Source organism: Heterocephalus glaber, unplaced genomic scaffold, assembly GCF_053883595.1.
Source record: "Heterocephalus glaber isolate CG9 unplaced genomic scaffold, H.glaber_assembly_v1.0 deba00001564, whole genome shotgun sequence".
Taxonomy (NCBI): Eukaryota; Metazoa; Chordata; class Mammalia; order Rodentia; family Bathyergidae; genus Heterocephalus; species Heterocephalus glaber.
In genome coordinates this window covers 2,129,228-2,155,324 of record NW_028258351.1, presented here as the reverse complement: position 1 = coordinate 2,155,324, position 26,097 = coordinate 2,129,228, and the positions used below count along the sequence as shown (strand labels likewise).

General features: G+C 34.4%; 1 protein-coding gene across 2 annotated transcripts in view; it reads right to left on the bottom strand.

The window, feature by feature from the left end:
* Brip1 (BRCA1 interacting DNA helicase 1) overlaps positions 1–26,097 on the bottom strand; it is a 143,009-nt gene that overhangs the window by 12,564 nt on the left and 104,348 nt on the right. For both annotated transcript variants that reach the window (XM_021248691.2, XM_087191448.1), the window contains 2 exons: positions 7,103–7,215; positions 3,138–3,220 (listed from right to left, as the gene is read on the bottom strand). In XM_021248691.2, the coding sequence (XP_021104350.2) occupies positions 3,138–3,220; positions 7,103–7,215 (196 nt within the window). The remainder of the gene's footprint in view (positions 1–3,137; positions 3,221–7,102; positions 7,216–26,097) is intronic.

The window sequence follows — 26,097 nt, the reverse complement described above, 5'->3', positions numbered from 1 at the left end:
AGAGAGTATAATGCCCAGTAGAAAAAAACCCCTTCTATTAAAAATCTAATGTGTTATGTACAGGCACAAATTCCCTATGAGGAATGTGATCGAATGTGAGGAATGTATGACAAATATGTAAAAAAAAAAAAAAATAAGGTTAAAAGAATCTATTCACATAAATCCAGGGAGATAGATCCATGGTAAAATTCTGAGAGGCTCCCAGAACGCGTAGCAGGGCTGATGAGTGAAGGTCTTTTCTTGTGTGAAGCCAGTATGTATGTGAGTATTCTTTTTTCAGTTTTTTAAATATCCAGGTTTCTGTTTCACTTCCTCTTCTTTTTTTTTTTGGTACCAGGGATCGAACATGGGACCTTGCGCTTGTGAAGCCGTAAGTGGAACCGCTGAGCTAAATCCCCATCCCTTGTAGCCAGTATGTAGACACTGAGAAGGGGCTGTTTTTTCAAGTGTGTAGATACCAATACAAAGTTACTGGGAATACAAAGAAATAGGGGACATAACCTATTCAAAGCCTGTTCAAAGGAATGAGATAAATCTCCAGAAATTCACCCAAAAGCAATAGAGGTATGTCAATGACCTGACAAAAGATTTGAAAAAACTATCAAAAGGATGCTCATGAGCTCAATAAAATGACACAGAAAAAATTGGTTTTTCAGCAAAGAAAGAATAAAAATAAAGAATTAACTAAATTCTGGAGCTGAAAAATGAAATAACAACTGAAAAATTCACTGGCAGGGCTCAACAGCAGACATGACTAAGCAAAAGAAAGAGTCAGTAAATTCTTAGGACGCGTAATTTCAAATTATGTAGTCAAGAGGAGCAAAATGGACCAAAAAAAAAAAACCCTGGAAAAAAAAGTGAAGAAAGCCTAAGAGAGTTATTGGATACCATCAACCAAAGCAATATATATAGTCTGAGAATTTGGAGAGAAAGCTTACTTATAGAAATAATAATTAAAACCTTCCCAAAACGAGAAAAAAACCTGACATCCAGATTCAAGAAGAGAAATCCATATCAGGGATTTAGCTCAGTGGTGCCGCACCTTCCTGGCAAGCACAAGGTCCTGAGTTCAATTTCTGGTACCAAAAAACAAAGACACTGCTGAAAATAATTAAAGACAACACAAATAAATGGAAAGATACTCACATACTGGAGGACTTAATATTGTTAAAATGTCCATACTACTGGAAGCAATCTACAGATTCAATACAATTTCTGCCAAAATTTCAGTAGCATATTTTATAGAAATAGAAAAAATAAGCCTAAAATTCATATGGAATGACAAAGGACCATAAGCAGACAAAACAGTATTGAGAAAGAAGGTCAAAGCTGCAGGCATCATACTATATGATTTAAAATATATTACAAAGCTATAGTAATAAAAAAAAAGTATAGTACTGGCATAAAGACATGCAGACCAATGAAACAGAATAGAGAGCTCAGAAATAAAACCACAAATATACAGTCAATTCCTCTTCAACAAGGTGCCATAAACACAAATGGGAAAGATATGCCATCAAAAAATGACACAATCAGGGCTGGGGATTTAGCTTAGTGGTGCTGCCGCCTGCCTTGTGAGGACAAGGTCCTTAGTTCCATCCTCGGTACCAAAAAAAAAAAAAGAATGTTGTGAGCTGAAAAAATGACTCTATCATACTACAGCAATACATGCATACCGATGTTTATAGCAGCACAATTCATAATAGCTAAATCCTGGAAGCAGTCTGTATACCCATCAACTGATGATTGGATAAACAAAATGTGTCTATATATAATGGGATACTACTCTGCTATAAAGAATGACAAATTGAGGCATTTGCAGGAAAATGGATGCATCTGGAAAATATAATACTGAGTGAAATAAATCAGACATACAAGCTTAAATACCATATGGTACCTCTCATTTGAGTGAGGCAAAATACAAACAAAAGAAAATGATAAAGGATGGATACAAAGGGACAAGGAGACAGATCTTGTCCAATAAGGAAGTAGTCCAAGGGAACAGGACAAGAGGTGAGGAGGGGAATGGTAAATGAGAGGAATAAAGATGTCTCATACAGGATCCTAATTACTCCAATCAATGTAAATTTTACATGCCATGACATGAACTAAGACCAACAATATGAGTAAGTATGTAAAAGGTGATAAGGGAACCAGAGGGGGGTGGGGGAGGGAAGAGGAAGGGGATTAGAAAAAAAAAAGCTGTATGTCCATGTAACTACTACCCTGAGATGACTGTAAACGGCATGAATTGCAAACGTATAGTAATAAAATAAAATAACACACAATGCTAGGAAAACAGGATATCCACATACAACAGAACAAAATTAGATCTTTACCTTATACAGTACACAAAATTTTACTAAAAATATATTCAAGACTTAAATCTAAATCTGACATTGTAAAACTGTTTGAAGAAAACACAGTGGAAGAGTTTAATAATATCGGTCTTGGTAAATATCTATTGGTTTAGAATTATCCTATGACCCAGAAATCCTATCTCTGTGTTTTCATTGTAGTTAAAAAAAAATATATTACATGAGATCTGCCTTACTTTTGTAAGTGTATAGTATAATATTGTTAACTACACTGACAATTGAAATAGAGATTTTTGAAGAGATATCTGTACTCCCATGTTCACTATTTCCAATAGATAGAAACAACCTAAATGTCTATTTACAGATGAACAGACAAAATATGATATATACCTACCAGGAAATTATTATTCAACGCTAGAAAAGAAGGAAATCCTGTCAGGAATTTCAACATGGATGAACCCTGAGGACCGTATATTCAGTGAGACAACCCAGTGACAGTAGGACAAACGCCCGATTCAATTTATATGAGGTATGTGAAGTAGTCAAACTCAAAGCAGAAAGGTGGTTACTAGGGTGTGGAGGATGGGGAAATAAGAGTATTGCTGTTCAATCAGTTTAAAGTTTCAGTTATGCAAGATTAAAAAGTTTTAGTTACCTGGCATACAACTGTCCATGTAGTTAACAATATTATACTGCACACTTAACTAAATTAAGAAGGCAAATCTCATGTCGTGTTTTTTTGTTTGTTTGTTTTTTAACTACAGTGAAAACATAAAGATAGTTACCAGCTATTACTCTAAACCCAGCTCGCAATCTTACCAGATATATAGCGACTTGGGTTATTCCTGAAGCGATCATCCACTAGAATAAGAGCACCCCAGTCATTTTTGTGTCGAATACACCTACCAAAAAATAGAGGGAAATAAAAAATATGTATCATTGAATATAAAAGTCAGATTTCTAGAGGGACAGACAGAAAATTAAGAAAATCAATGATGCACCAGTTACACATTCCTATAATCAATTTGTTATTATGAGAAGAGTTATAAATTACCTAATCCAATGTACCAAAGTAGGTATAAAAAAGTCTCAACATTTGACGACTACTGCAGCTCTTAACCAATATGTTATGTGCATCCTGTTTTGAAACCTAAAATATGTTTTCCAAGACCTTCTTCCTTAACTACATAGACTGGTTTTTAATCTTACGTATTTTAAATAATTTCAGGTTTTATGTACTTGTCTTTTTTTTTGGTACCGGGGATCGAACTGGGGTCCTTGCGCTTGCACAGCAGGCGGCGAAACCACTGAGCTAAATCCCCGGCCCTTTATGTGCTTGTCTTTTGAACAGTTAGACAACAGTTTTTTTTTTAATCATGAATGTTTAACTTGTTAAAAAAATTTTTACAATGCAATTAATATAATCATGTAGTTTTTCTTATTTCATCTCTTACATGGTAAAGTATACTGGTCAATTCAAATACTGAACCAGCCTTGCATTCCTAGTATAATCTCATATGGTCATGATACATTACTGTTTTTTGGGGGGGTTTTTTGGTACCGGGGAATCAAACTCAGGTTCTTGTGCTTGCGCAGCAGGCGGCAAAACCACTGAGCTAAATCCCCGGCCCGATACATTACTGTTTTTATGGATTGTCAAATTTAATTTACTAGTATTTTTCCAAATATTTGTCTGTTTTAAAATAATATTAAAAATTTTAAATGTACAAGAGGTTTAATATATTTACAAGTTTTACAACATAAAGCACTATTATAGAGCTTTTTATCATCTTAAAAAAGTGACACTGTATTCATTAGCAGTCACCCCAAGTTATCCCTATTATGCCCCATTACCTCTGGCCATCACTAATACATTTCCTGTCCCTGTAGATTTGCCTATTCCAGACACTTCATTTAACTAGAGTCATAAAATACATGACATTTTTCTATCTGGTTTATTTCACTTAGCATGATGTTTTCAAGTTTCACTCATATCATGTATCAATACTTCATTCTTTTTTTAATGACTGAAGTTCCTTTATATGGATATATGACATTTTGTTTCCCCATTTAGTCAGGGGGCATTGGCATAATTTCCACTTTTTTGGTCATTACAAATAATGTGGCTATGAACATTTGTGTTCAAGTTACTGTATGAATACATGTTTTTGATTCTCTTAGATATGTACATAGGAGTGGAAATGCTGGGTCATATGATAACTCTATGTTTAACTTTTTGAGGAACTACCATACTGCTTTCCAAAGCAGCTGCACAATTTACATTACCATCAGTTATGTATGAGGATTCCAATATCTGCATCCTCACTGACATGTGTTATTGTACATCTTTTTTTTAAATTGTAATAATAACATAGTATTTCATTATAGTTTTGATTTGTATTTCCCTATTGGCCAATAATTTGAGCACTGTTTATGTATTTACTGGCTATTTGTGTATTTCTTTTTGGAGAAATGTCTATTCAAAGTATTGGTCCACTTTTTAATTGTACATTTTTTCTTCCTGTTAAATTATAGGAGTTTTTTAAATATAGCTACTGGATCCTGATATGCATGATTTGGAAATATTTTCTGCATATGAGTTGTCCTTGTATTTAAAAAAAAAAAATTTTTAATTTAGTCCTCTATTTCTTTCTTTCGTTTTTTTTGGTACCAGGGATTGAACTCAGGACCTTGTGCTTGTGAGGCAGCTGGCGGCACCACTGAGCTAAATCCTCGGCCCATCCTTCTATCTCTTAATACTGTGCTTTGAAAAACAAAAATTTAAACTTAAAGGAAAACTTTCAATCTTCACATTTAAATGTGATGTTATCGTAGATCTCTTTAGTGAAGTTAAGGAAGTAATCTTATATTCCTACATGCTGCAAATCCTACAATACATACTGTCCGGCTCTTTAGAGTTCTTTACCCTGTTTTTGTTGTTTTGTTCAAATTGTTTTGCCATTATTTTGGACCGTTTTTTATGTCAGAGACATCATTTGAATATCCAGCAAAGACTGTCCCTAAGAGTAAGGCATTAAAACACTGACTGGCAACTCTGTACATATGCGGAAAGCTTACAGGCTGGGAGGTTTTTGCTGCAGAGTAATTTGGAAGCAATAGGACCACTCTGTGGGCAGTTTTATGGACTAGTCAGTTTCCCTAAAAAAGAATATTTAGGTCTACATATTTAGGTCTAGGAGAGATGAATAACTGTTAGCCTACAGAGAGCTGAGAAAACAAGAGAACAGAGTTCTCACATTCAGTATACAGAATTTCCATATATAATATGTATTAACTTCCATCATAAATTCTTCCTTGGGTGTGGAACAATACAGACTCTTTGGTTCAGCCTTTCAAGAAGTAAATCTGGGTGGAGTGGGGCTGTCCATCTGCTTCTTATACTAACCTATCAACCAATACTTCTATTTTTAACCTTACTTTCATTGACACTTTAGAATGCCTTAAGTCCTAAGCTTTTCCAAGAATGAATCTGGAGGTCCTTTTTAACTTTCATCTCTATAGATTTAAATTTCAGCTTTCTCTTGGCTGCTAAGCCATTAAATCACTCAACTATTTTCTGGTATTCAAATTTTAATGATCTCTTTTGTCTGCTACTACCCCTTCTCTCACTTTGTAACTTTTTAGGTTTGACTTTTTATTCCTTTACCATCATAGACTTTGAGTGAAAGAATAATAATATAAATGTTCAGTTTCTCCACAAAGACTTTAAAAATGTAAATTTCATATGACATTGTATTTTGGTACTTTTATAGGTAGACTGTAGGTTCCAAGGCAACAGATCATATAACATTAGACAAGATGGAAAGAAGATGAATATTGTCTGTGCCATAAAAGAGTGTTTACAATTAATGCAAAGTCAGGATGTCACCCTATTTCGGCTTCACTTTGACTTGTGTTTAAAGCGTCCTACATCTGAGGTATTGAAGTTAACAAAACAGAGAAGAGAAAAATGGTTCACCTTTTTTTTGGTACCAGAAATCGAACTCGGGACCACTGAGCTAAATCCCCAGCAGGAAAGTATAGATTTAAACTATCTAAACCTTACAAATGATATTAAAATGAAAAATGTTTTCCCATCAATTGCCTTCTTTACATTGAAGAAGACTAAAAAATGATGCAGGGCTGGGGATTTAGCTCAGTGGTTCCATCACCTGCCTTGCAAGCAAAAGGTCCCAAGTTCGATCCCTGGTACCAAAAAAAAAAAAAAAGATGCAATTTCAAGACCCTACAGGGCAGTGTAATAGATTTTGTTTGTATTTGATAAACATAATTTAACAGATACAAAGATTCTACACAGCTTCAGTGACTAAAAGTAGACTCTGTAAATAGAATGACTCCTCACACTGGCTGGTATCTCAGTTTTGTTCCCTGACATTTTTGGGATGGAAGAATGAATGATTTTTACCTGTGAAATCACAGCCTGGGTTTTGATGTTCACATGACAATACTTTTTGGTTTGTTGGTGAGCTTCCTTTAACCAGCATTTACTGAGCACCTTTGCATGCCATTCATTGTTTAACCAACCATAAAATTTCTTTAAACTTGAGCAAATGTTGAGTTTTAAAATTTGGTTCTAATTTATTCTATTTACTCTTTTCAACTTGCTCTTGGGACATCTAACATTTAAAATGTATCTTCTTAGGATTCTAGTTAGGTTGAATTTTACCACTTTTATTTTTTTAAAAACAGCAATACTAGTTCTACATGTGGCCCTGGCTGCAGATGACAGAAGTAACAGTTATAATAAATTTGACTTTCCTTACCTACCTAGGGCCTGGTTTAAGGCCCTGTATGCTTGAATTTCATACCATTGGCGGCCAGGTAAAAGTCCTCTCAATTTTGAATGATGGTCATTGTACTGTCGCTTTAGTTCAACCTGACAGTTAAAAAAAAATGTAGTAGAGACAATTATAGCTTGTTTTAAAAAATCATATTAACTTTTTAACTATTTTTAAAGAGGTGTTTTGTTTTCTAGTACTGATTTTTTTCATTTTATTAAAAGTTTTTATTCATCCTTTAATTCTCTCATGCATATAATTAATTAGCTATGATATCAATCATTTGAGCTAATTTACACACAATAAAATTCACTTTTAGTGAATGAGTAGATAACTTTTGACAAACATATTGTCCTGTAACTCACCCATGCAATCATAATATAGAACATTTTCATCACAGCTAAAAATTTCCTATCTCTTTTCAGTTGATTTCCTTCCTCTAGTGCTGACCCAGGGAACCCACAAATCTGCTTTTTGGCTTTTCTAGAATTGCATGTGAATATGTATTAACATATAGAATGAAATCATTTGTCTTTTTTACTTAGCATAACGCTTTTATAATTCATCCATGCTAAAATAAATGAATAGTTCATTCTATGTTTATCTAGTCTAGTAATCTCTGCCTCCACTCCCTGTAATGGAACCCAGGTCCTTGCACATTCTAGGCAAGCACCCTATCACTGATCCATGCTCTCAGTCCTAATCTCTGCTTTTTAACTGGGATGTTTAGCCCATTTATATTTAATGTTGTTACTGCTATGTCTGGGTTTAAGAATATCATTTTGCTACCTTTTTCTCCTGTCTCACCTGCTTTTTATTTTTTTATTAATAAAAATTTCCCCCATGCTTCCATTTTATTTCTGCTATTGGATTTTAACTACTTATCTTGGTTTTTGCTTTGTTTCTTGTGTTTGCTCTAGAAACATTCATCTTTAACCTACCACTGTCTACGTTAAAATAGTTTTATTCCGAGTCATGTGTAGTAGAAGGAGCTATACCATAATATACTTACTTCCATTGCATTTTCTTGTCTTTCGTGATATGGGTGCCATACTTTTTAGTTTTACACACGGGTTTAGCTATAAATCCATAATACATCTGATTATTTATGTTTTAAATAGTCTATTATTTTTTATTTTTAAATAAACTTTTTTTTTTAAGGTACTGGGAGTTGAGGCCATGCTAGGCCAGCACTCTACCCTTGGGCCACTTCCCGCCTTCAACCTTTATTTTTGAGACAGGGTATATTTCCGAGTTGCCCAGGCTAGGCTTGAACTTGCACTCCTCCTGCTTTGGCCTTTCAAGTACCTGGAATTACAGGCATGTCCCAGTATGCCTGGCTAAATAAGCATTTACTTTTGGAATAGGTTTAGATTTATAGAAAAGTTATAAAGATGGTATAGTTTGTTTATACTCTTTACTAAATTCCCTCTAATGTTAACATAGAACATTACTATGGTACATATGTCAAAATAAGAAATTAACATTAGGACATCACTTTTAATTGATCTTTATACTTTTTTCATATTCCACTTTTTTCTGGCAATTCCCTTTTTTCTTGGTAAGTTATCTCTCTTTTAAAAGATACCATCTTTACCCAACAATTTACCATTTCTGGCACTCGTTCTTTCATTGTGCAGATTTAAGTTTCCAACTAATATCATTTTCCTTCTACCCAAAGGACTTCTTTTAACATTAAAATTTGGCTCTGCCTCTACACATTGTTCAACATCTTAGACTCCAATTATATCTTTGTTGGGCCATTTTGTATTACCCCAAATGTCAATGATGCTCTGTTCATTTCTTCCAGTTTTTTTCACACTATATACTTCACATTCAATTTTTTTTTTTTTTTTTGGTACCAGGGATCAAATTCCGGACCTTGCACTTGTGAGGCAGACGGCGGAACCACTGAGCTAAATCCCCGGCCCTCACACTATGTACTTCACTTTGGATAGTTTTTATTTCTGTGCTCAAGTTTACTGATCTTTCCTTCTACAGTGTCTAACCCATTCAGTGAACTTTTGGTTACATATATTATATTTCTGATATCTAGAAATGTCATAAAGGTATTTTAAAAAATATGTTCTCTTATCTTCTTTGAACATGTGGAATATAAAACATATAACATAGCTTATCTGCTAGTTCTAAATCTTTGGCATTTCTGATTCTACTATTGATTTTCTTCAGGGCCAGGGGTTTAGCTCAGTGGTTTCACCGCCTGCTACACAAGTGCAAGGACCCAAGTTCGATCTCCAGGACCAAAAAAAAAAAAAAAAATTGATTTTCTTCTATAGTAGAAGTTATATTTTTTTCCTTGCAGGTTTGTTAAGTATGAATTCAGGTACTAGACATTGTTAATATTATATCAACAGTTACTGGACTTTGTTGTATTACACAGTCCTGTGTTTTCTTCTGAAATGAAGGTAAGTTCCTTGGAATCAATAGATTCTTTTGAGATTTACTTATAAATATTTTTAGGCCAGGTCCAGAGCAGCCTTTAGTCTAGGGCAAATTCATTCTCAGTACAAGAGTGAAATCTTCTGTTGACTGTATGAAATGTCCCATGTTTTATAATACCTCCCCCCCGCCCCCCCGCCCCGCACTGGTGTGAACACAAACTATTCCTGGTCTTTTGTGAACTCAAGGAATTGTTTTGCTATTCCTTTTCCTGGCCTTAGGTAGCTTCCTCTCATATATGTGCCAACCTGTAGATTTCTCTTTATGCAACTCATCCTTTTCTGGTACTTTGTCTTGGAAATTCTTGTTGCCATGGTCTCCTGAACTGTGTCTCCTCATCTCAGTAAGACTATTACGCTTTGCTTAGGTTATTTTTCCTATACCATGGACTGTGGCCTGGTCTCTAAGCAACCATCTGATGCAAATGTGAGGTTCATCTAATTTAGTTTCTTCTTCTCAGGAGTCTCAGTCCTACTGTGCCTACTGTTCAATATCTAAAACATCCAGTTTTCTAGTTCTTTTAAGCAAAAGTTTATCTGGCCTCTGTGGTTGTTAATTTTATTTTTTAAATTTATTATGAAAAATTTTACCTATACATAAAGAGAAAAATGTTTAATGTACCTCCATTATGCATTATTGTCAATATTTTATCCATCTTGTAAGTATGCCATATATGTTTTCTTGTCCATGTTTGTATATGCATGTGTGCATATAAGAAGGGCATTTAAAAACAAACTACATTGGGTGATTTACAACTTGGTAGCATTCAAATCTTTCTCAGCTATAAGTTAAAAATATTCTTGATTAGAAGGGTTATTATTAAATATCTGAATCATTCCTTCTAGAGTAGGGATTCAAACTTAAGCCTATGTATCACTAGAGGGCTGAAAGATCCACCTCTGCAGCTTGTGAACCCTGTGTTCAGATGTGTCACCTGCATATTTCCAAGTTTATAAGATCTTGAGACACTAAACTATTATGAAACATTACTTTATAACATCCTTAGCCTTAAACTAATTTCTGTAAATTGAATTGTTAGTTAAGTTTTATTGAACTGGATATACAACTCCAGGGTTAATTTTTTAAAAATCTGTACAATAAAGAATGACTTTTTTGTTAAAATGTTTAAAAAAATACTTACTTAGCTGGGTGTGGTGGTGCACACCTATAATCCCACCTCTTGGGAGGCTGAGGCAGGATTGCCTCAAGTTCAAGGCCAGCCTGGGCTACAAAGTGAGTTCAAAGCCTTTCTGAACTACATAACAAGAACTTTTCGCAAAACAGACAAACAACTTAAACACTGATACTGATATGTTACCTGATATAGAGAAAACTGGAATACAAAACAGAGTCTGGAAAAAGACTATTGCTTATTTGATACATAATAAAAGAATTTTAAATCTGTGCAAAAGGATAAACTAGTAAATAAGTGGTATTAGGGACAACTTTTGAAAAAGAACCACTTTAAAAACATAAAGTTGGATCCCATATCACTTATAAAATAAATTCAAGTTATCTTGAAAACCTACAATTAATAAAATATAGGATATTAGCTGGGTGTGGTGGCAAATGCCTGTAATCTGAGCACTCTGGGTGGGGGTGTGCCTGAGCAAGAGTATCAAAAGTTTTAGCCCAGCAGGCTGGGGATTTAGCTCAGTGGTTCCACCGCCTGCCTCGAGAGCACAAGGTCTGGAGTTCAATCCTTGGTACCAAAAAAAAAAAAGTTTTAGCCCAGCCTGGGCAATTTAACAAGATTCTGCCTTAGAACAGCAAAAAACTAAAAATAAAAAATGGCTGGGAATATAGCTCAGCATGAAAGCTTTGGGTTCAATTCCCAATACAAAAAGAAAACAAGTATTTTATAATCCTGATGTGTGAAAGACCATAAAACAAAAGCCACAGAAGAAAAATTTTGATAGATCTCTCTACCTGAAAGCTAAAACCTTCTAAAGTAAAAAACAAAAATCTATAAACAGATTAAAATATGCAAGAATATATGTACAAGAATTTTTCCATATAATTTTTATTTTTTGGTACCAGGAATTGAATTTAAGGCCTTGAGCTTGCCAGGCAGGAGCAGCACCACTGAGCTACAACCCCGGCCCCTATATATAATTTTTAAAAGATAAAAATTCTAAAAGAAATGGAAAGGTACATGAAATAATTATTTATAGCAAAAGTATAAATAGCTTATAAACCCAGAAAGATGACTTGCTCTAAAGGAAAACAATTACAGAAAGCAACAAAAAGGAAAAAAGATGCCTCACTAATAACCAAGAATATTAAAGTGCTACTTTTCATATGTAAAAATGGTAAATACTTACAAGAATAATTTCATTTCCATACCAGTTATGATAAAGTAACTAGTACTAAGTTTCCTTCCTACCTTACACAACCACATAATTGGACAAAGTACATGAGACAAATATTTTCAACAGAAAAAGGGCAGATAGCAACTCAGAGAAGGGAAATTCATAAGGTAAGTGTTCCCATCTCTTGTGGATACAACTTCCCAACTTCAGTGCACTGAGGTGTATTACAGAACAGCTGTATTATAGAGCTCATTCAGGAAGCTCTATACCAAAGTTTAGAGCATCTGTATTTCCTGGAACTGGTGAGACAAAGCAAAGGGCAGCATGAGAACAACCTCACACAGTCCATATGCAGGTCAGCGAGCTCCTGGCTGAAGGTCTTATTGTTACATGTGGATGGGGTGACTAAGAAAGGTTTACCAAAGACCATCTAGTAATTCCAGTTGATAGTAGAACAGAGATTAAAGTATTCAAGGAACACTAAAATACCAGCCAAACTTAACTCATAAGCCATCTGAGACATCAGAAAGGCCAGCTGCTATGTTAGGAATAAGCACCACAATTCTGAGAAATGCCTATTCTAAACCAACTCCAATAAAGAATTAAACCCTCCTGACAGATCCACAGGGGAAACAGTTTGAGGACTGAGTACCTTGAGCTTTTCCCAGATGCTCCCTAACAAATCATTAGATCATGCCCATACAAGTGCATGACACTAATTGAACTGCTTACAAAAAACAAATATTCTTCAGAAGAAAATAGAATCCTGAATGTCTATAATGTACCATCCACAATATCTAGTGTACAATAAAAATTACTAGTAAACAGAAGGAAAAAAATGTAGTCAATAATAACTAATGAGGAGGGCAGCTGTGAGAACAGCAAAGACTTTAAGGCAAGTGTAATAAATATATTTAGTAACAAAAACATGTAATCCAATGAATAAATTTTAAGGAATCTCAGCAGTCAGTAAAATTTATTTTTTAAAAAATTCAAATAGGAATGCTACATCTGGAAAATACAGTAATAGAAATAAAAATTCACCAAATAAGTTTATTAGCATATGGAAGGCAAAAAATTAGTAAATCTTCAGAGATTAAAAAAGGAATAAGGAATAAAAGGAATAAGGGCCAGAGATTTAGCTCAGTGGCACCGTGCCTGCCTCGCAAGCTCAACGTCCTGAGTTCAATCCCCAGTACTGAAAAAATAAAAAATTTAAAAAAAAAGCAATAAAACTCATCCATAAAAGCCAAGTAACTTCATACACAGCAAATGACATATGAAAGAATCAAAGCATACAAAATCATTCAGTGATGATCTAAACAAACTTGTCATCCAGCGTTGAAACAAGTACTAATGTATTTGATATAAAACAGTGTCTCAAAGTCTCCACTAATAAATCTTTAAAACACATCTTCCCCCAAGAGTGAGCTACCTTTATACATACAACAAACAATTCATACTAATCTATTATATATAATATACAAATGTAAATTAATAACCATTTTCCTGTTTAAAAAAAGTTCTGCTTTAAAAAGTAAAATGCAAGTTCTGAGTGAAAACAAATAATGTACAATGGTTCCTCCACATTGGAGAGGTCCACATCAGTGGATTCAATCCATTACAGATAGAAAACATTAAGGAAAAAAATTGTGGCTATACTGAAAATGTACAGACTTTAAAAAAATTAGTCAAACAATACAACTATTTACACAGCATTTATATTGTAGGAGGTATCAGAAATAATCTAAAGATGATTTAAAATACATAGGAGGATGTACATTAGATTTTATGCAAATATTACACCATTTTATGTAAGGGACTTGAGCATCTGAGTACTTTAGTATCCACAGTGGGTTCTGGAACCAGTCCCCCACAGATACTGAGAGGTGACTATATTATAATTCTAGACTTTTCAAAGTAGTTGAGTCAAAAAGGGAACTAGTTTTAAACAGCTCTCAAGAATGATGCAGAAACATTAAAAATATAACATAAAGTAGAAAATTTGATATAATGGGAAGAAGAAAGTTTTGATAGCTGAAAAAATAATGAATTCAGTTCAATATTTGCAGCTTCAACTGGGTACAAGGCCATCTGTGGATGGTACCATGACTATAAAGGCAAGTTAAAAAGATTTCTGCCACCAATTGCTTACAATGAACAAAGAAGAAATGAACACAAACGGTTATCAAATAAATGTGTTAAAGTGTTAACACTGATTACTGTGTACAGAGTGAATGGAAATGAGAAATGAAGACATGAATGTGGTCCAAGAGTAATGAGGGCCTGACTTGGAAAGGCAAAAGAGTAGAAGACAGGCCAGTTTGTAACACATTATGGAACTACAGGACTTAAGTTGTGAAACAGAAGTAGGTCTTTTTTTTTTTTTGGTACCAGGGATCAAACTTGGAACCTTGTGCTTGCAAAGCAGGCAGCAGAACCACTGAGTGAAATCCCCAGCCCAGAAGTAGGTCTTATTAAAGAGGAAAAAACCAGAAAAAAATTTGAATTTCCAGCTATTGAGAGAAACCCAATAATATGCCCAGAAAAGATAAAAAAAGACAAGCATATTTGATAAAGAAGATAAATTTTCTATTTTGCATTATCGATTATTCATTCTAATCATTGGTACATTTTAGGTATACAATATAATGACATTCATCATTGGAAATTTGCACCTTTACATAGTCTCTCTTGGTTCTTATTTTTCACCCTTGCCCAGCCCTCCCTTCAACCCCTCCAGCCCTCCCTATTTACAAAGATTTTGTTCCCATTTTTCCATTTTCTCATATTAATCCCATTCCCTTCTATCCTTTCCCCTAGCCCTCCCACTTCCTTCCCCTTTGCCCCTTGTCTTCCTATTTCACATTACCTATTATACATTTTAGTCCATATTTACACTTTCAGTTTCTCACACCAGAGAAATATTCGTGTGTGTGTCCTATTTATTTCACTTAAGAGTATCGCCTCAATGTGCATCCACTTAGCTATAAATGTCTCTAATTTCTCATTTTTTATGGCCGACTAGTATTCCATTTTATTAAAAAACCACATTTTCTTTATCCAGTCTCCAGTTGATGGGCATTTGGGCTGCTTCCAAGTTTTAGCTATTACAAACTGTGCTGCTATGAACATGGGCGCACATATATCACTGTGGTATGATTCTTTTAATTCTTTGGGGAAGATACCCAGCAGTGGAATAGCGGGGTCAAATGGGACTTCCAGTCCTAGTTCTTTGAGGTATCTCCATACTGATTTCCACAGTGGTTGCACCAGTCTACCCTCCCACCAGCAGTGGAGCAGGGTTCCTCTTTCCTCACAGCCCCACCAGCATTTGTTATTGGTTGATTTCATGATAGCAGCCATTCTTTCTGGAGTGAGGTGGAATCTCAGCGTTGTTTTTATTTGCATCTCTTGAATGACCAGTGATGCTGAACATTTTTTCATGTATTTATTTGCTATTTCTACTTTGTGTGAGAAATGTCTGTTCATTTCAGATGCCCATTTTCAGACTGGGTCTTTAAATTTGGGAGGTCTGATCTTTTTTAAGTTCTTTATAGATTCGAGATAGTAGACCTTTGTCTGAGGAAGAGCAGGTGAAGATTTTTTCCCACACTGTGGGTTGTCTCTTCACACTGCTGGTGGTTTCTCTTGCTGGGCAGAAGATAATGCAAAATAGGAAGAAAAGGTCCAAAGGGGTAGGGGTAGTGGGAGGGGCAGGGAAAAGGAAAGAAGGGAAAGGAAAATTCATGAGAAATGGAAAAAATGGAAATAAAGTCTTTGTAAATAGGGAAGGGTGGAGGGGGTGAAGGGAAGGCTAGGAATGGGGAAAAAATAAGAACCACGATGCATTATGTAAAGGTACAATTCCCAATGAGAAATGTAATTGTGTTGTATACCTACAATGTACCAATAAAAGAATTTAATAAAAAAAAGATAAATTTGGCTTTATTGAGGAAAAGATTATGACAATAGGGGCTGGCTACGCAGTCAAACTGGAAGCTGGGAACCAAAGATCTTAATAAAAATATTTTTTTAAAAGAACATCACTGGGCTCCTATAAATTCCATGCACAGTGCAATGATTAACCCTTACAGCAATCTTACAAGGTAGATATTCATTTTACAGATTAGATAATTCAGGTTGATAAGAATCCAGGTCTGACTCAAGAGCTAACTCTTAAGAGTGAAACTCTAGAGTTTAACACTGTACACCTACTATGAGGGACCTGAGGTTAAGTCATATCTTTTGTGCCTTTCTTTTCCTATTTAAAAACAAAATGAGTAAAGAAATCTAAATTAAGTTAAAAAAAAAAGGTTCTAGAATTTAATGACAGCAATTCACTTGCTATCACAAACTGCTAGTTTGACGGCTCACAGAAATTTACTATAATTCCTAGCAAATAGTTAATATAACGTGAAACAGCAGTAATTATTCCCTTCATCTAGTCAATTTTAAAAGATATCCTTTATATATTATTCCTAGATAGTATACTGAATGGTATGTATATATTTGTAACACAAGCCTAAAGTACAAAAGTAAAGGCACTTTTTGGGGAAATTGTCAACTTTTTAGATAATTTATTAGAATTGATCAGTCTTTTCAGTGTAGCCTATACAGGTTGAGTATTCATAATCTGAAATCAGAGATGCTCCAAAATCTGAAATTTTGGGGCACAGACACCTGGCCTTATGTGACAGGGCACAATTAAAATGTACCATAGTAAACATACTGTATAAAGTTACTTTCAAGCCATGTGGATAATGTATGTAGGAAAATAAATAAATTTCATTTTTAGTCTTGGTCCTAATCCCAAGATATCTCATTGTATATAATACAGATGTTTCAAAATCCTAAAAAATCTGAAACCTAAAACTTCTGGTCCCAAGCATTTCCGATAAGAAATATGTAACCTGTAACTTTATCAATTTTTTAAACAAAAGAACACCTTTAGCAAAGAAAACAATAACACACTACTGATAAGAAGCTTTCAAAATGGTAAAAATTTTTATTTTATATTCTCTCAAAAGAACTCCTAGAAGTTTTCTAAATTAAAATCTTATAATTAAAATGTAAAGCAAACTTTTAAAAAAGCAACAAATAGTAAATACTGTCACACTATGCCAAATATTACATAAATCTAAAAATTCATTAATAAAGTACATTGTAACATTTAGATATAAGAAATATTTTACAAATTCTACACAACTGAGAAAAATATATATAAATTTCCTATCTACCTCTCAAAATGTAACTAAAGCAGTTTCTCTTCTTTAACAGTATTTTTCTCAAAATAAATTGACTTTTATTTTTGTCAGATCTAATAGTTGAGGAGTTTTCAAAATTGACTATGTCACAGACAGGCTGATACTTTATAAAGACGACTGCTCCTATCACAACAGCTGCTCTAGGAAGAATTATTTATAAAAGAAATATTTAGAGATAATGTAGCAACATTAAATAAAATTATGACTCAGTCTTTTATTTTTCATCAAAATAAATGAACTTTTCTGTACGACACATTTCTTGCAAATTTTCAAATATGTTTTAACAATCCAAAAGGCCTTTAAAATACTGCCACTATTTTACCTAGGGGAATTCTTTTAAGCAGAAAGTTAAAAACAAAACAAGAATAGGCACTTGAAATGAGTCATATATTTAACTCTAAAATGTTTTTATTATATAAAATATTCTTTAAATTAATAATAAACTATATCATTGATGAATCACATTTAACTAAAAAAAAAAAACTAAGGAGTGTAGAAAAGATAGGAAGCCAGTACACTTCATTTTAATGATATCAGAATCGACTTCATTGTAAACTTAGTGATTATCTGGCATGAAAATCAATGCCCAATTTAAAATGACATACAGCATATGTGAAAAAGCCAGTTTCTCCTGCCAGCAAACAGCCTAAATGTTAAGTAAACCAAAGGCTGGAAGGGATTGGTTGAAATGTCAAAAGACAACCTTTTACTTTTACCTGCTCATCCATATAAACACATTCTTATCCCTCAGGCATGCTTCCTGAACAAATAATTTCAATGTGAAGCACCAAAAGGCCCAAGGCGAGCTCTGCCATCTTGTAACTGTAAAAGAGATTAGTCTTTGATCTGTTTGGGAGGTCATGCCCATTAGTTACATAGTCTAACAACATTATACCTGTTGACCAATGCTTCTTCAATGGCTAATGAGACAGACATTTTATATTATGGAAGCTAACTGTGAATACTTTTTCTAAATTTTGATGGAAAGTAAACACGATAAACTGAGCTCAAGTGTGGTTTGGAAAGATGATTTTTTAGATCATTTAACATTACTTTTCAAATACATTTTATAAGCCTTTCCCATAGAAAGAAAGCTCTACTTAATTGTACCCTGGAAAGAGTTTAAATCACTCTCCCATCCCTCATCCCTCATAAATTAGTGTATGTGTAGTTTTGGAGAGTTTGGAGAGGTGTGAGAACAGAAGGAAGAAGGCGAACTATTTTTATCAAAGGTTGCAAATTGAAGGCTCATAGTTGAGTTTTGTGTATGCCTTACTGTAGCTTAAAATAATGAGAAGTATTTGCCAACATTCAAAAATTTGACTATTTTACCCCTATTCTCAATTAGCTCAATCATTTAAACTGTTTAACTCATGTAGGTGCTAGAATATGCAACCCACTGGTTCAGATGATGCATATATTCACACAAATTTCTTTTCATAAATGGATTTCAAAGTTCACCTAAAATGAAAAACACTCTTAATTTGGTAACTTGGTAGTTTCTACACAATTAAAAATGTATCTGCACCAAAGTATAACCTAATTGACATGAGAGATATTGAAGAGCAAATACATTCATAATCAAGACTAATGTGGTAAGCAAGGGGTAGTGCCACATGGCTGTAAACCCAGCACTCAGGAAGCTGGGGAAGGAGGATTGCTGCAAGTTCGAGGCCAGCCTAGGCTACACAATGAGTTCAAGGCCAGTCTGAACTACATAGAGAGATCCTGTCTCAAAAAACCAAAAAAAAAAAAAAAGACGACTTATAGAAAGAACTGTGTTAAAACTATCCAATAAACAGATAGTATTCAAGCAAAAATTAGTATTCTGATTTTTACCATTATATTATAATACACTTTAGATTAAACATAATTTCCTTAAATTTTCCATGCTTCAGTTTTATCAGAAATTACCTACAACAGTAATAGACAATATAGTAAAAAGGATTATATTGCATATGTCATTAACAAATGTAGGTCACAATTTTGAACACTGGATTATTTTTTTTCAACTTTTGGTCAAACCTATCGGTGTTGGCCTTAAATTGCTGTGTATGAGAGTAGCCTTTTATATTTTTTTAAGTAGCTTCTGAAGAAATAAATGGTGTGACAAGTATGAGTTGGAACTATAACTGCATATCTTTACCACTACCTCATCAAAGGTGGCAGATTTTTATCCCAATACATATAATTATGTATTAGGATTTTAGTAACAAATACCTTCTTGAAAGCAATCAACTTAAGCAAAATAGTTTCTTTCCCTTATATGTAAACTTGAAGACAAAGGTTTAAGCTTCCAAATAAGACAAAGTACAAATAACCAGCTAAACTCACTAATTAAAACTATTAAGAAAATGTTGCTTCAGAAAAGTAAACACATTTGTCTAGCAAACACTCAAGAAGAATAGTTTTAACTCTAGCCAAGGTACAGGACCTAAAACCTAAACATTTATAGCAAACCAAATCTGGAAGACAGAGATTGTGCATTAGAGACTTTTACTGCTCTGTATCATCATGGTATAAACACTTTTATCATTGTATCACAATATAAATTCCAACAGTTAATGTTCTAAACTCATCATAAGATCTTGTATGTAAAATAATTTAGCTAGATAAAAGAAATATAGCTGGTTTTATTTTATCTGGCATATTTTCAAAATTTCTGAAACACTAAGTAAACCAAATATAGTATTTTTTTAATGAAGGAAAAGTTTCTGCCAAGTATTAAGAAGCCAGGCTCCCTTTTAAATAAATTTTTTAAAAATGTATTAGAAATAATTTTCAATTATTATTTACTTTATTATATTAGGACTTGACCACCTTATCAACAAGAATCAAGTCACAGTAACAGCATTATAACTTATTTTACATATGCTTTAATACTGCTTTGGATAAAATACTTTTTGTAGAGAATTCTGTATTAAACTTTACATCATAATTGTCAGGGATAAGCAAAATCTTTTTTTTAAACAGGGCTAGGAGTGTGGCTCAGGAGTAGACTGTTTGACCAGCATGTGCAAGCCCCTAGGTTTGAGCCCCAGGGGAAGGAGAGAGAGGTAAGGAGAGAAAAGGGGAGGGGAGGGAAGCAAGGGGGAGGGAAGGAAACAAAAAGGGAGGAAGAGGAAAGGAAAGAAAGGGAGATGAGGGAAAGGAAAAGAAGAGAAGAGAATTAGGAAAAGAAAAAAAAAAGACAAAACATATTGCTCTTTTATCAGGTATCTCCTATTCTCCACATATTCAGTGTCACTGGTTAAGAATAATTTAGCTTGTGGCTACTATCCAGACTAGTTTATTAGGTACTGCACTCAATAACATTTAAACACTCCTCAGTGAATGCTTTGACAATGATGCAAAAACATCTCATTCAGGATACAGCATGAGATCTTAGATTTTATTATTATGAAAACAATTTGTCAAGATAAGAGCACAGGACCAAAGTAGAAATTATTATTTTCCTATTAAAAGAAAAAGTTAATACTTTAAGACATGTAAGAATTCTCTATATGCATATTCTGTAAAGGGCAATACAGTTAGGCTATCCACGTTAAAACACTGCTCAGATAAACCTGAAAATGCTTAAATTATCATCTCTAGAAAATGACACCATTCATGCTTACAGTCCACTTGAGGAAAGGAACCACAGTGGCAAAAGCACATGGCTTGGGGTCAAGGCTTTGACATCTGTAGTCACATACAGCTTTCTTTCTGAGTTTCCTCTTCCGTTAAAAAAAAAAAAGGATAATAATTCCTGCCAACTGTACCTCATAGCTGGTTGAATAAATGATTTTAAGCAGGAAACATTAAAGCCTCATATATTAGAGGTTAGTGGGCTAGACAGTCATTACTTATCTCGTATTTCTGAGATCCAGTGTAGGTTTTGGTGGACTTTACAGTCTGTCATAATACACTTTTATCATGTATATGAAAAAGCTATAGGACTATGTTGGTTATACAGCCAATGACTTAGGTTGCTGGACCCAAATCAGAGTTTTAACACTCAGTTCTTGAACAATACAAATGACTACATAGGCATGTTACTTTAGGGTTATGGAGTGGCTACCTTTTCATTAACTATCAGTGGAAACATGTACACTGGCAGGATAAGAGTGTTCAAATAGTTCTGAAACAGATCTTTTTCTAAATAACTTCTGCAACTGATCCTAAGTATTCCGAGAAACCAAGATTAATGCTAGCATTCTTTAATATATTTCATAATACTTTTTGGTCACTCTGCCACCTATAATCTGGTTTGTTTTTGTTTTTTTTGGTACTGGGGATCGAACTCGGGTCCTTGAACTTGCTGTAATCTGCTTTTGAAAGCAGAGCTACATAAAATACTATGCTGGTGGTGCAATGTGTGAGAATGAGTGCATGATCAGTCTTGTACTAGCCTAAATATTGTTTCACTCAAATATCTTACAAACTAGAGCTTCCCTTGTTGAAGTCATATAAATGGATATACCCTTCTAGCAATATTACCTAAGCAAAATATCACTTATGTAAAAGGGGTGTAGCTCTGTGGTAGAGAATATGCTTAGCATGAGCGAGGCCCTAAATTCAATCCCACCACCAAAAGAAAAAAAGTAAAAGTATTACCTTATGTAAAACAGAATGTGAAGCTCCAGATGGATCCATGGGCTCTTAAAAGAATGAGCTAATGTTAAGAGGTGTTATTAAGAGGAACAAGTAATGCCAGAGACTATATCTACATCTACATGGATGGAAAAAAGGCAAGATCTATTATAGAAGAGGCTTGTGGATGCCAGAAGATATAATAATAAGCAGCACGGCTCTGGGGGACTTATATAAAGGTTCAGTGGCAAATGGCAACCATAGAAAGTGGAAGCTAATCCCAGTAACAGTAGGCTCACACTCAGATTTCACAAGATTAAACGTCAAAATATCAGCAACAGAAAGTGTGCTTATAAGAAAAAAGATTAAACGTGCTTGCTTCGGCAGCACATATACTAAGAAAAAAGACTAAATGAGTATTAGAAAATATTGAAAATATAACTAAAATGTTAAAACTCCATTTATTACCTCCAGAGTCCACAGTGTAAATTATTTTCTATATAGATTTCTATTATTCCACTCAAATTATCTTTCAAATATAAGGTTTATCTTTAAAAACACATTACTTTCTACTTTAAAATATTACTGTCAGGAATATATGATTTAGAGCTTCTCAAGTATGAATGTGAGTATGGGAATAAGGCAGATGTAATCAAAGCACTTTGCAAACTAATATGTTATCTTAGAAAGTTAGAAGACTTCTAATTTCAAGAAGTCAAAAAAACCCTCTTGCTTTGCTTCTCAAAAAGCCGCAAATTAAAAGACAAATAAGAAACACAGTCTTCAACTTCAATTAAACTAAGATACATCTAACTTCAAGTCTCAATATATGAAAAGCACATGGACAATGGTAAATGACACTTAGTTACTTTTCTCTCATTGCTGAGACAAAATACCCAACACCCAAAGTTAAGGGAGGAAAGAAAGGTTTATTTGGCTCATGGTTTGTAGAAATTTCAGTCCATAACTGGCTGGCTCCAAGGCAGGGAGGCACAGCAGACAAGCCCTGCAGAGGAGAAACAGTTTATGGCAGGCAGAAGATATCAAAGCAAGCAAGGGGGACAAGACAAGCCTCTTTCTGTCCCTTATATTGTAACCAAACTATCAGGATTAGGATGGTGCCAAACCAATCAGTGGACTGATTTTAGTAATCATCCACCCTTAATCCTAGCATAGCATCATTAATCAATCACACACTCTAGATTCAGCTACCTCTGAAAAGCCCCACCTATGACTCTGAGGCTTTAAGGGGACATGGAGACATAAGCCATAACAATGACTATGCAGAAAGGATAAAGTTCAAACTTGAACCCACAAAGCTACTGCTGAGGAATAAGCCTGTTTGGCCTGCAGAAGGACAGAATGACTCTGAAAATGGAAGTATACGGACTAATGTAGGAAACTGTTAGAAAATGTGCATCACAAATACAAAAGAGAAGGTGTGGTATAGTGGTGCATCCCTGAAGCCCCAGCTATTTGGGAAGCTAAAACAGAAGGATCATGACTTTGCAGCCAGACTAGGCAACTTAGTAAGACCTTGTCTCTTATAAGAAATATAGGCTGTAGGTGGTGCTTAGTGGTAAGCCCTGGGTTTGATCCCCAGTATCACTTTTAAAAGGGGGGGGGGGAGCGTGAGAGGGGGAGGGGAAGGAAGAGGAAAAAACTAAAAGATCAAAGAGTAAAAGAGAAAATAAGAAATGGGGAAAATCTAAGACCCAGGAAACTGGTAATCTAACACAGAAGATCGGCAAATCAAATCCTTAGGATGACAACAAAGGAAAAAAAAATTAGGATAGCAACAGTGAGGTGGGCTTACAGAGCAACAGTCCAAAGTGAAGCAGGTGGTTAGAGGCTGCAGGAAGGATGACTCTAGGGGGAAAAAGGATATATGATCTGCAGGTCTGATAGAAAAATTGTATTGAGAGGCTTACACAAATCCATTAGAAGGAGAAAGATTTATTTAGATGAATATCTAAAAAAGAGAAAATGGGAGACGAGGAGGGTATTATTAACTCTAAAGTTCAAGACAGGAAAGAAATTATCTGACTACACTGAATAGTATTTTCATAATAATGATAATATGAATGCTGATAATAGATTTAATTCAAAAGTGTGATGGGCCAGGCATTTAGCTCAGTGGTGCTGCCGCCTGCCTCACAAGCGTAAGATCCCGAGTTCAGTCCCTGGCACCAAAAAAAAGTGTGATGTAACTATATTTAGAGGACATAAGTGGGGGGAAAGTACAGTTAGTAAGCTAAAATTCTTATTTCTAATAGGAAGTTAATATCTAAAACTAATTAAATAAAGATAATATATGGACATAAATACCTGATGAAATAGCTAAAAGAAGTAAAAGCCACTGCTTCACAGAATCAGGGCCTGGGAGTGTGGTAGAAGCTAAAAGATTGTTATTATAAGAAGCCATCTACAGTATTTAGTATATATTAGGCTCTTAGCAAAAGCTTTGTTGAACTTTTTCCACTTGATAAAAAAACAATTTAAAAATAAATGCAGATAGGTCACTTTAATCCATAATACACATTTGTATGTCTTACTATATAAAGCAGTTGTACTCAAACAAGAGAATTTTTGCCTACCAGAAAGTCTGGAGATATTTTTGGTTGTCATAAGTGGCAGGCAGGGGCAGGGGATATGTAGTGAATAATGGCCTCAGATACAGTTAAACACCCCATCATAACGAAGAATCATCCTGTTTAAAATGTCAGTAGTGCCAAGCTTGATATCAAGTAATTGTAAGCATAAAAATGGTAAATTTGCCAGGTTCGGTGGTGCATGCCTATAATCCCATCTACTTGGTAGGCTGAGGCAGGACAGTCAGGAGTTTAAAGCCAGTTTGAGCAATTTAGTGAGACTGTATCTTAAATTAAAATTTTAAAGGGCTAGGGATGTAGCTCAATGGTAGAGTGCTTGCTTAGCATACATGAGGCCCTGAGCCCTCAGTCCAATCCTCACTACTGAAAGAAAAAAACAAAATCAATGCAGTAGGAAAAGACATTATGAATTACCATACAGGTTATATGCTCCCTGGCATTTTGGTGTTATTTGTCCTACAGTTAGAAAGCATAAAGTGAACTCAATCCCAAGGTTTCAAACTTTTAATCTCAGTCAAAAACAGGAAAGACTGATGTAAACACTGCACAGTGATGTCTACTACAGCTTATGTTATCTGAGACCTTAAAAGAATCTAGTGATAGCTCATCTGGAGCCCATCTGCATGGCTGTCTTTGAGGGGATCTGACAGAATAAACTGATTAAAATCCACAACCAACCTTCTCATCTGAAGAAAAAAAACACTTACTTTTAGAGAGGTCAAAAAATAATTCCGCTTCCTTCCCCTGAGGTACTGCTGCTGAGAGCATACACCATAAAAATCAATCAACCTCACATGTTCCCAGACCAATAAACTGACTTCTGAAGGCTTCAACCTACTCTGACAGCAAAACTAATACATAAAGGCAAGAAAATTATTGTTTTTGTCAAACACAAGATGAATACAAGAAAATAATTTCAAAATTTTTCAAAAATTGAAAACAATAGAAGGCTGAGGCAGAAGGATTCCAAATTCAAGACTAGACTGGGCTACACAGCAAGTTCAAGTCTGACCTGACCCTGTCTTAAAAAAAAAAATAGGTTTTTGTTTTATTAATTATCCAGAAGTTTAATCTGTAGCCCTATTTTCAGATATATATTCTTTCCAACAGAAATATAATGACATGAGTATTAGGAGAAATAGGTTATCAATGAAATGTGCTTAAAAATTTTATGATTTGAAATGTTTCTACCCTTGATCCCAAACATTCCTTTAAGAAATATGGGGACTTAAAAAAAATTAACCTCAGCAATTCATTAAATTATTTTGGGGGTTTTTTTGTTTGTTAAGTTTCTTAGAAGAGATAAGATCAATGGATTTTGTCACCCCATTTTTCACTGCCCAAGGCAAATATACAAGTTGTATATCAAGGCTGGAGAGCATACTTAGATGTAAACTAGATTTTAATTTTGAGATTTTAAGATATAATTAGAAACTGCTATAATAATACTTTTGGCCAAGCTACCTTTTTTTTAATCTTAAAAAACAAAAGCTGAAAAAATATTCGGAGGAGAAAAAAGATACAAGCAACAGACTAAACTCATTCTGGACTTTTAGAAGTGACAAGGTTTTTCTTCCATATCTTGCTGATTTGGCCTAAGTGTTTCCAACAATTCCAAGAGCAAGTTGCTAGACTCCTAAATCCTAAAGAGTTTAGTATTACAGGCCTTTAAGTTTATATACACAGCCATTTCCCCTGGGTAACGACATGTTATTACTGGGGCTAGATCCAGGTGGGTTTCTGTATCAGATGCTACA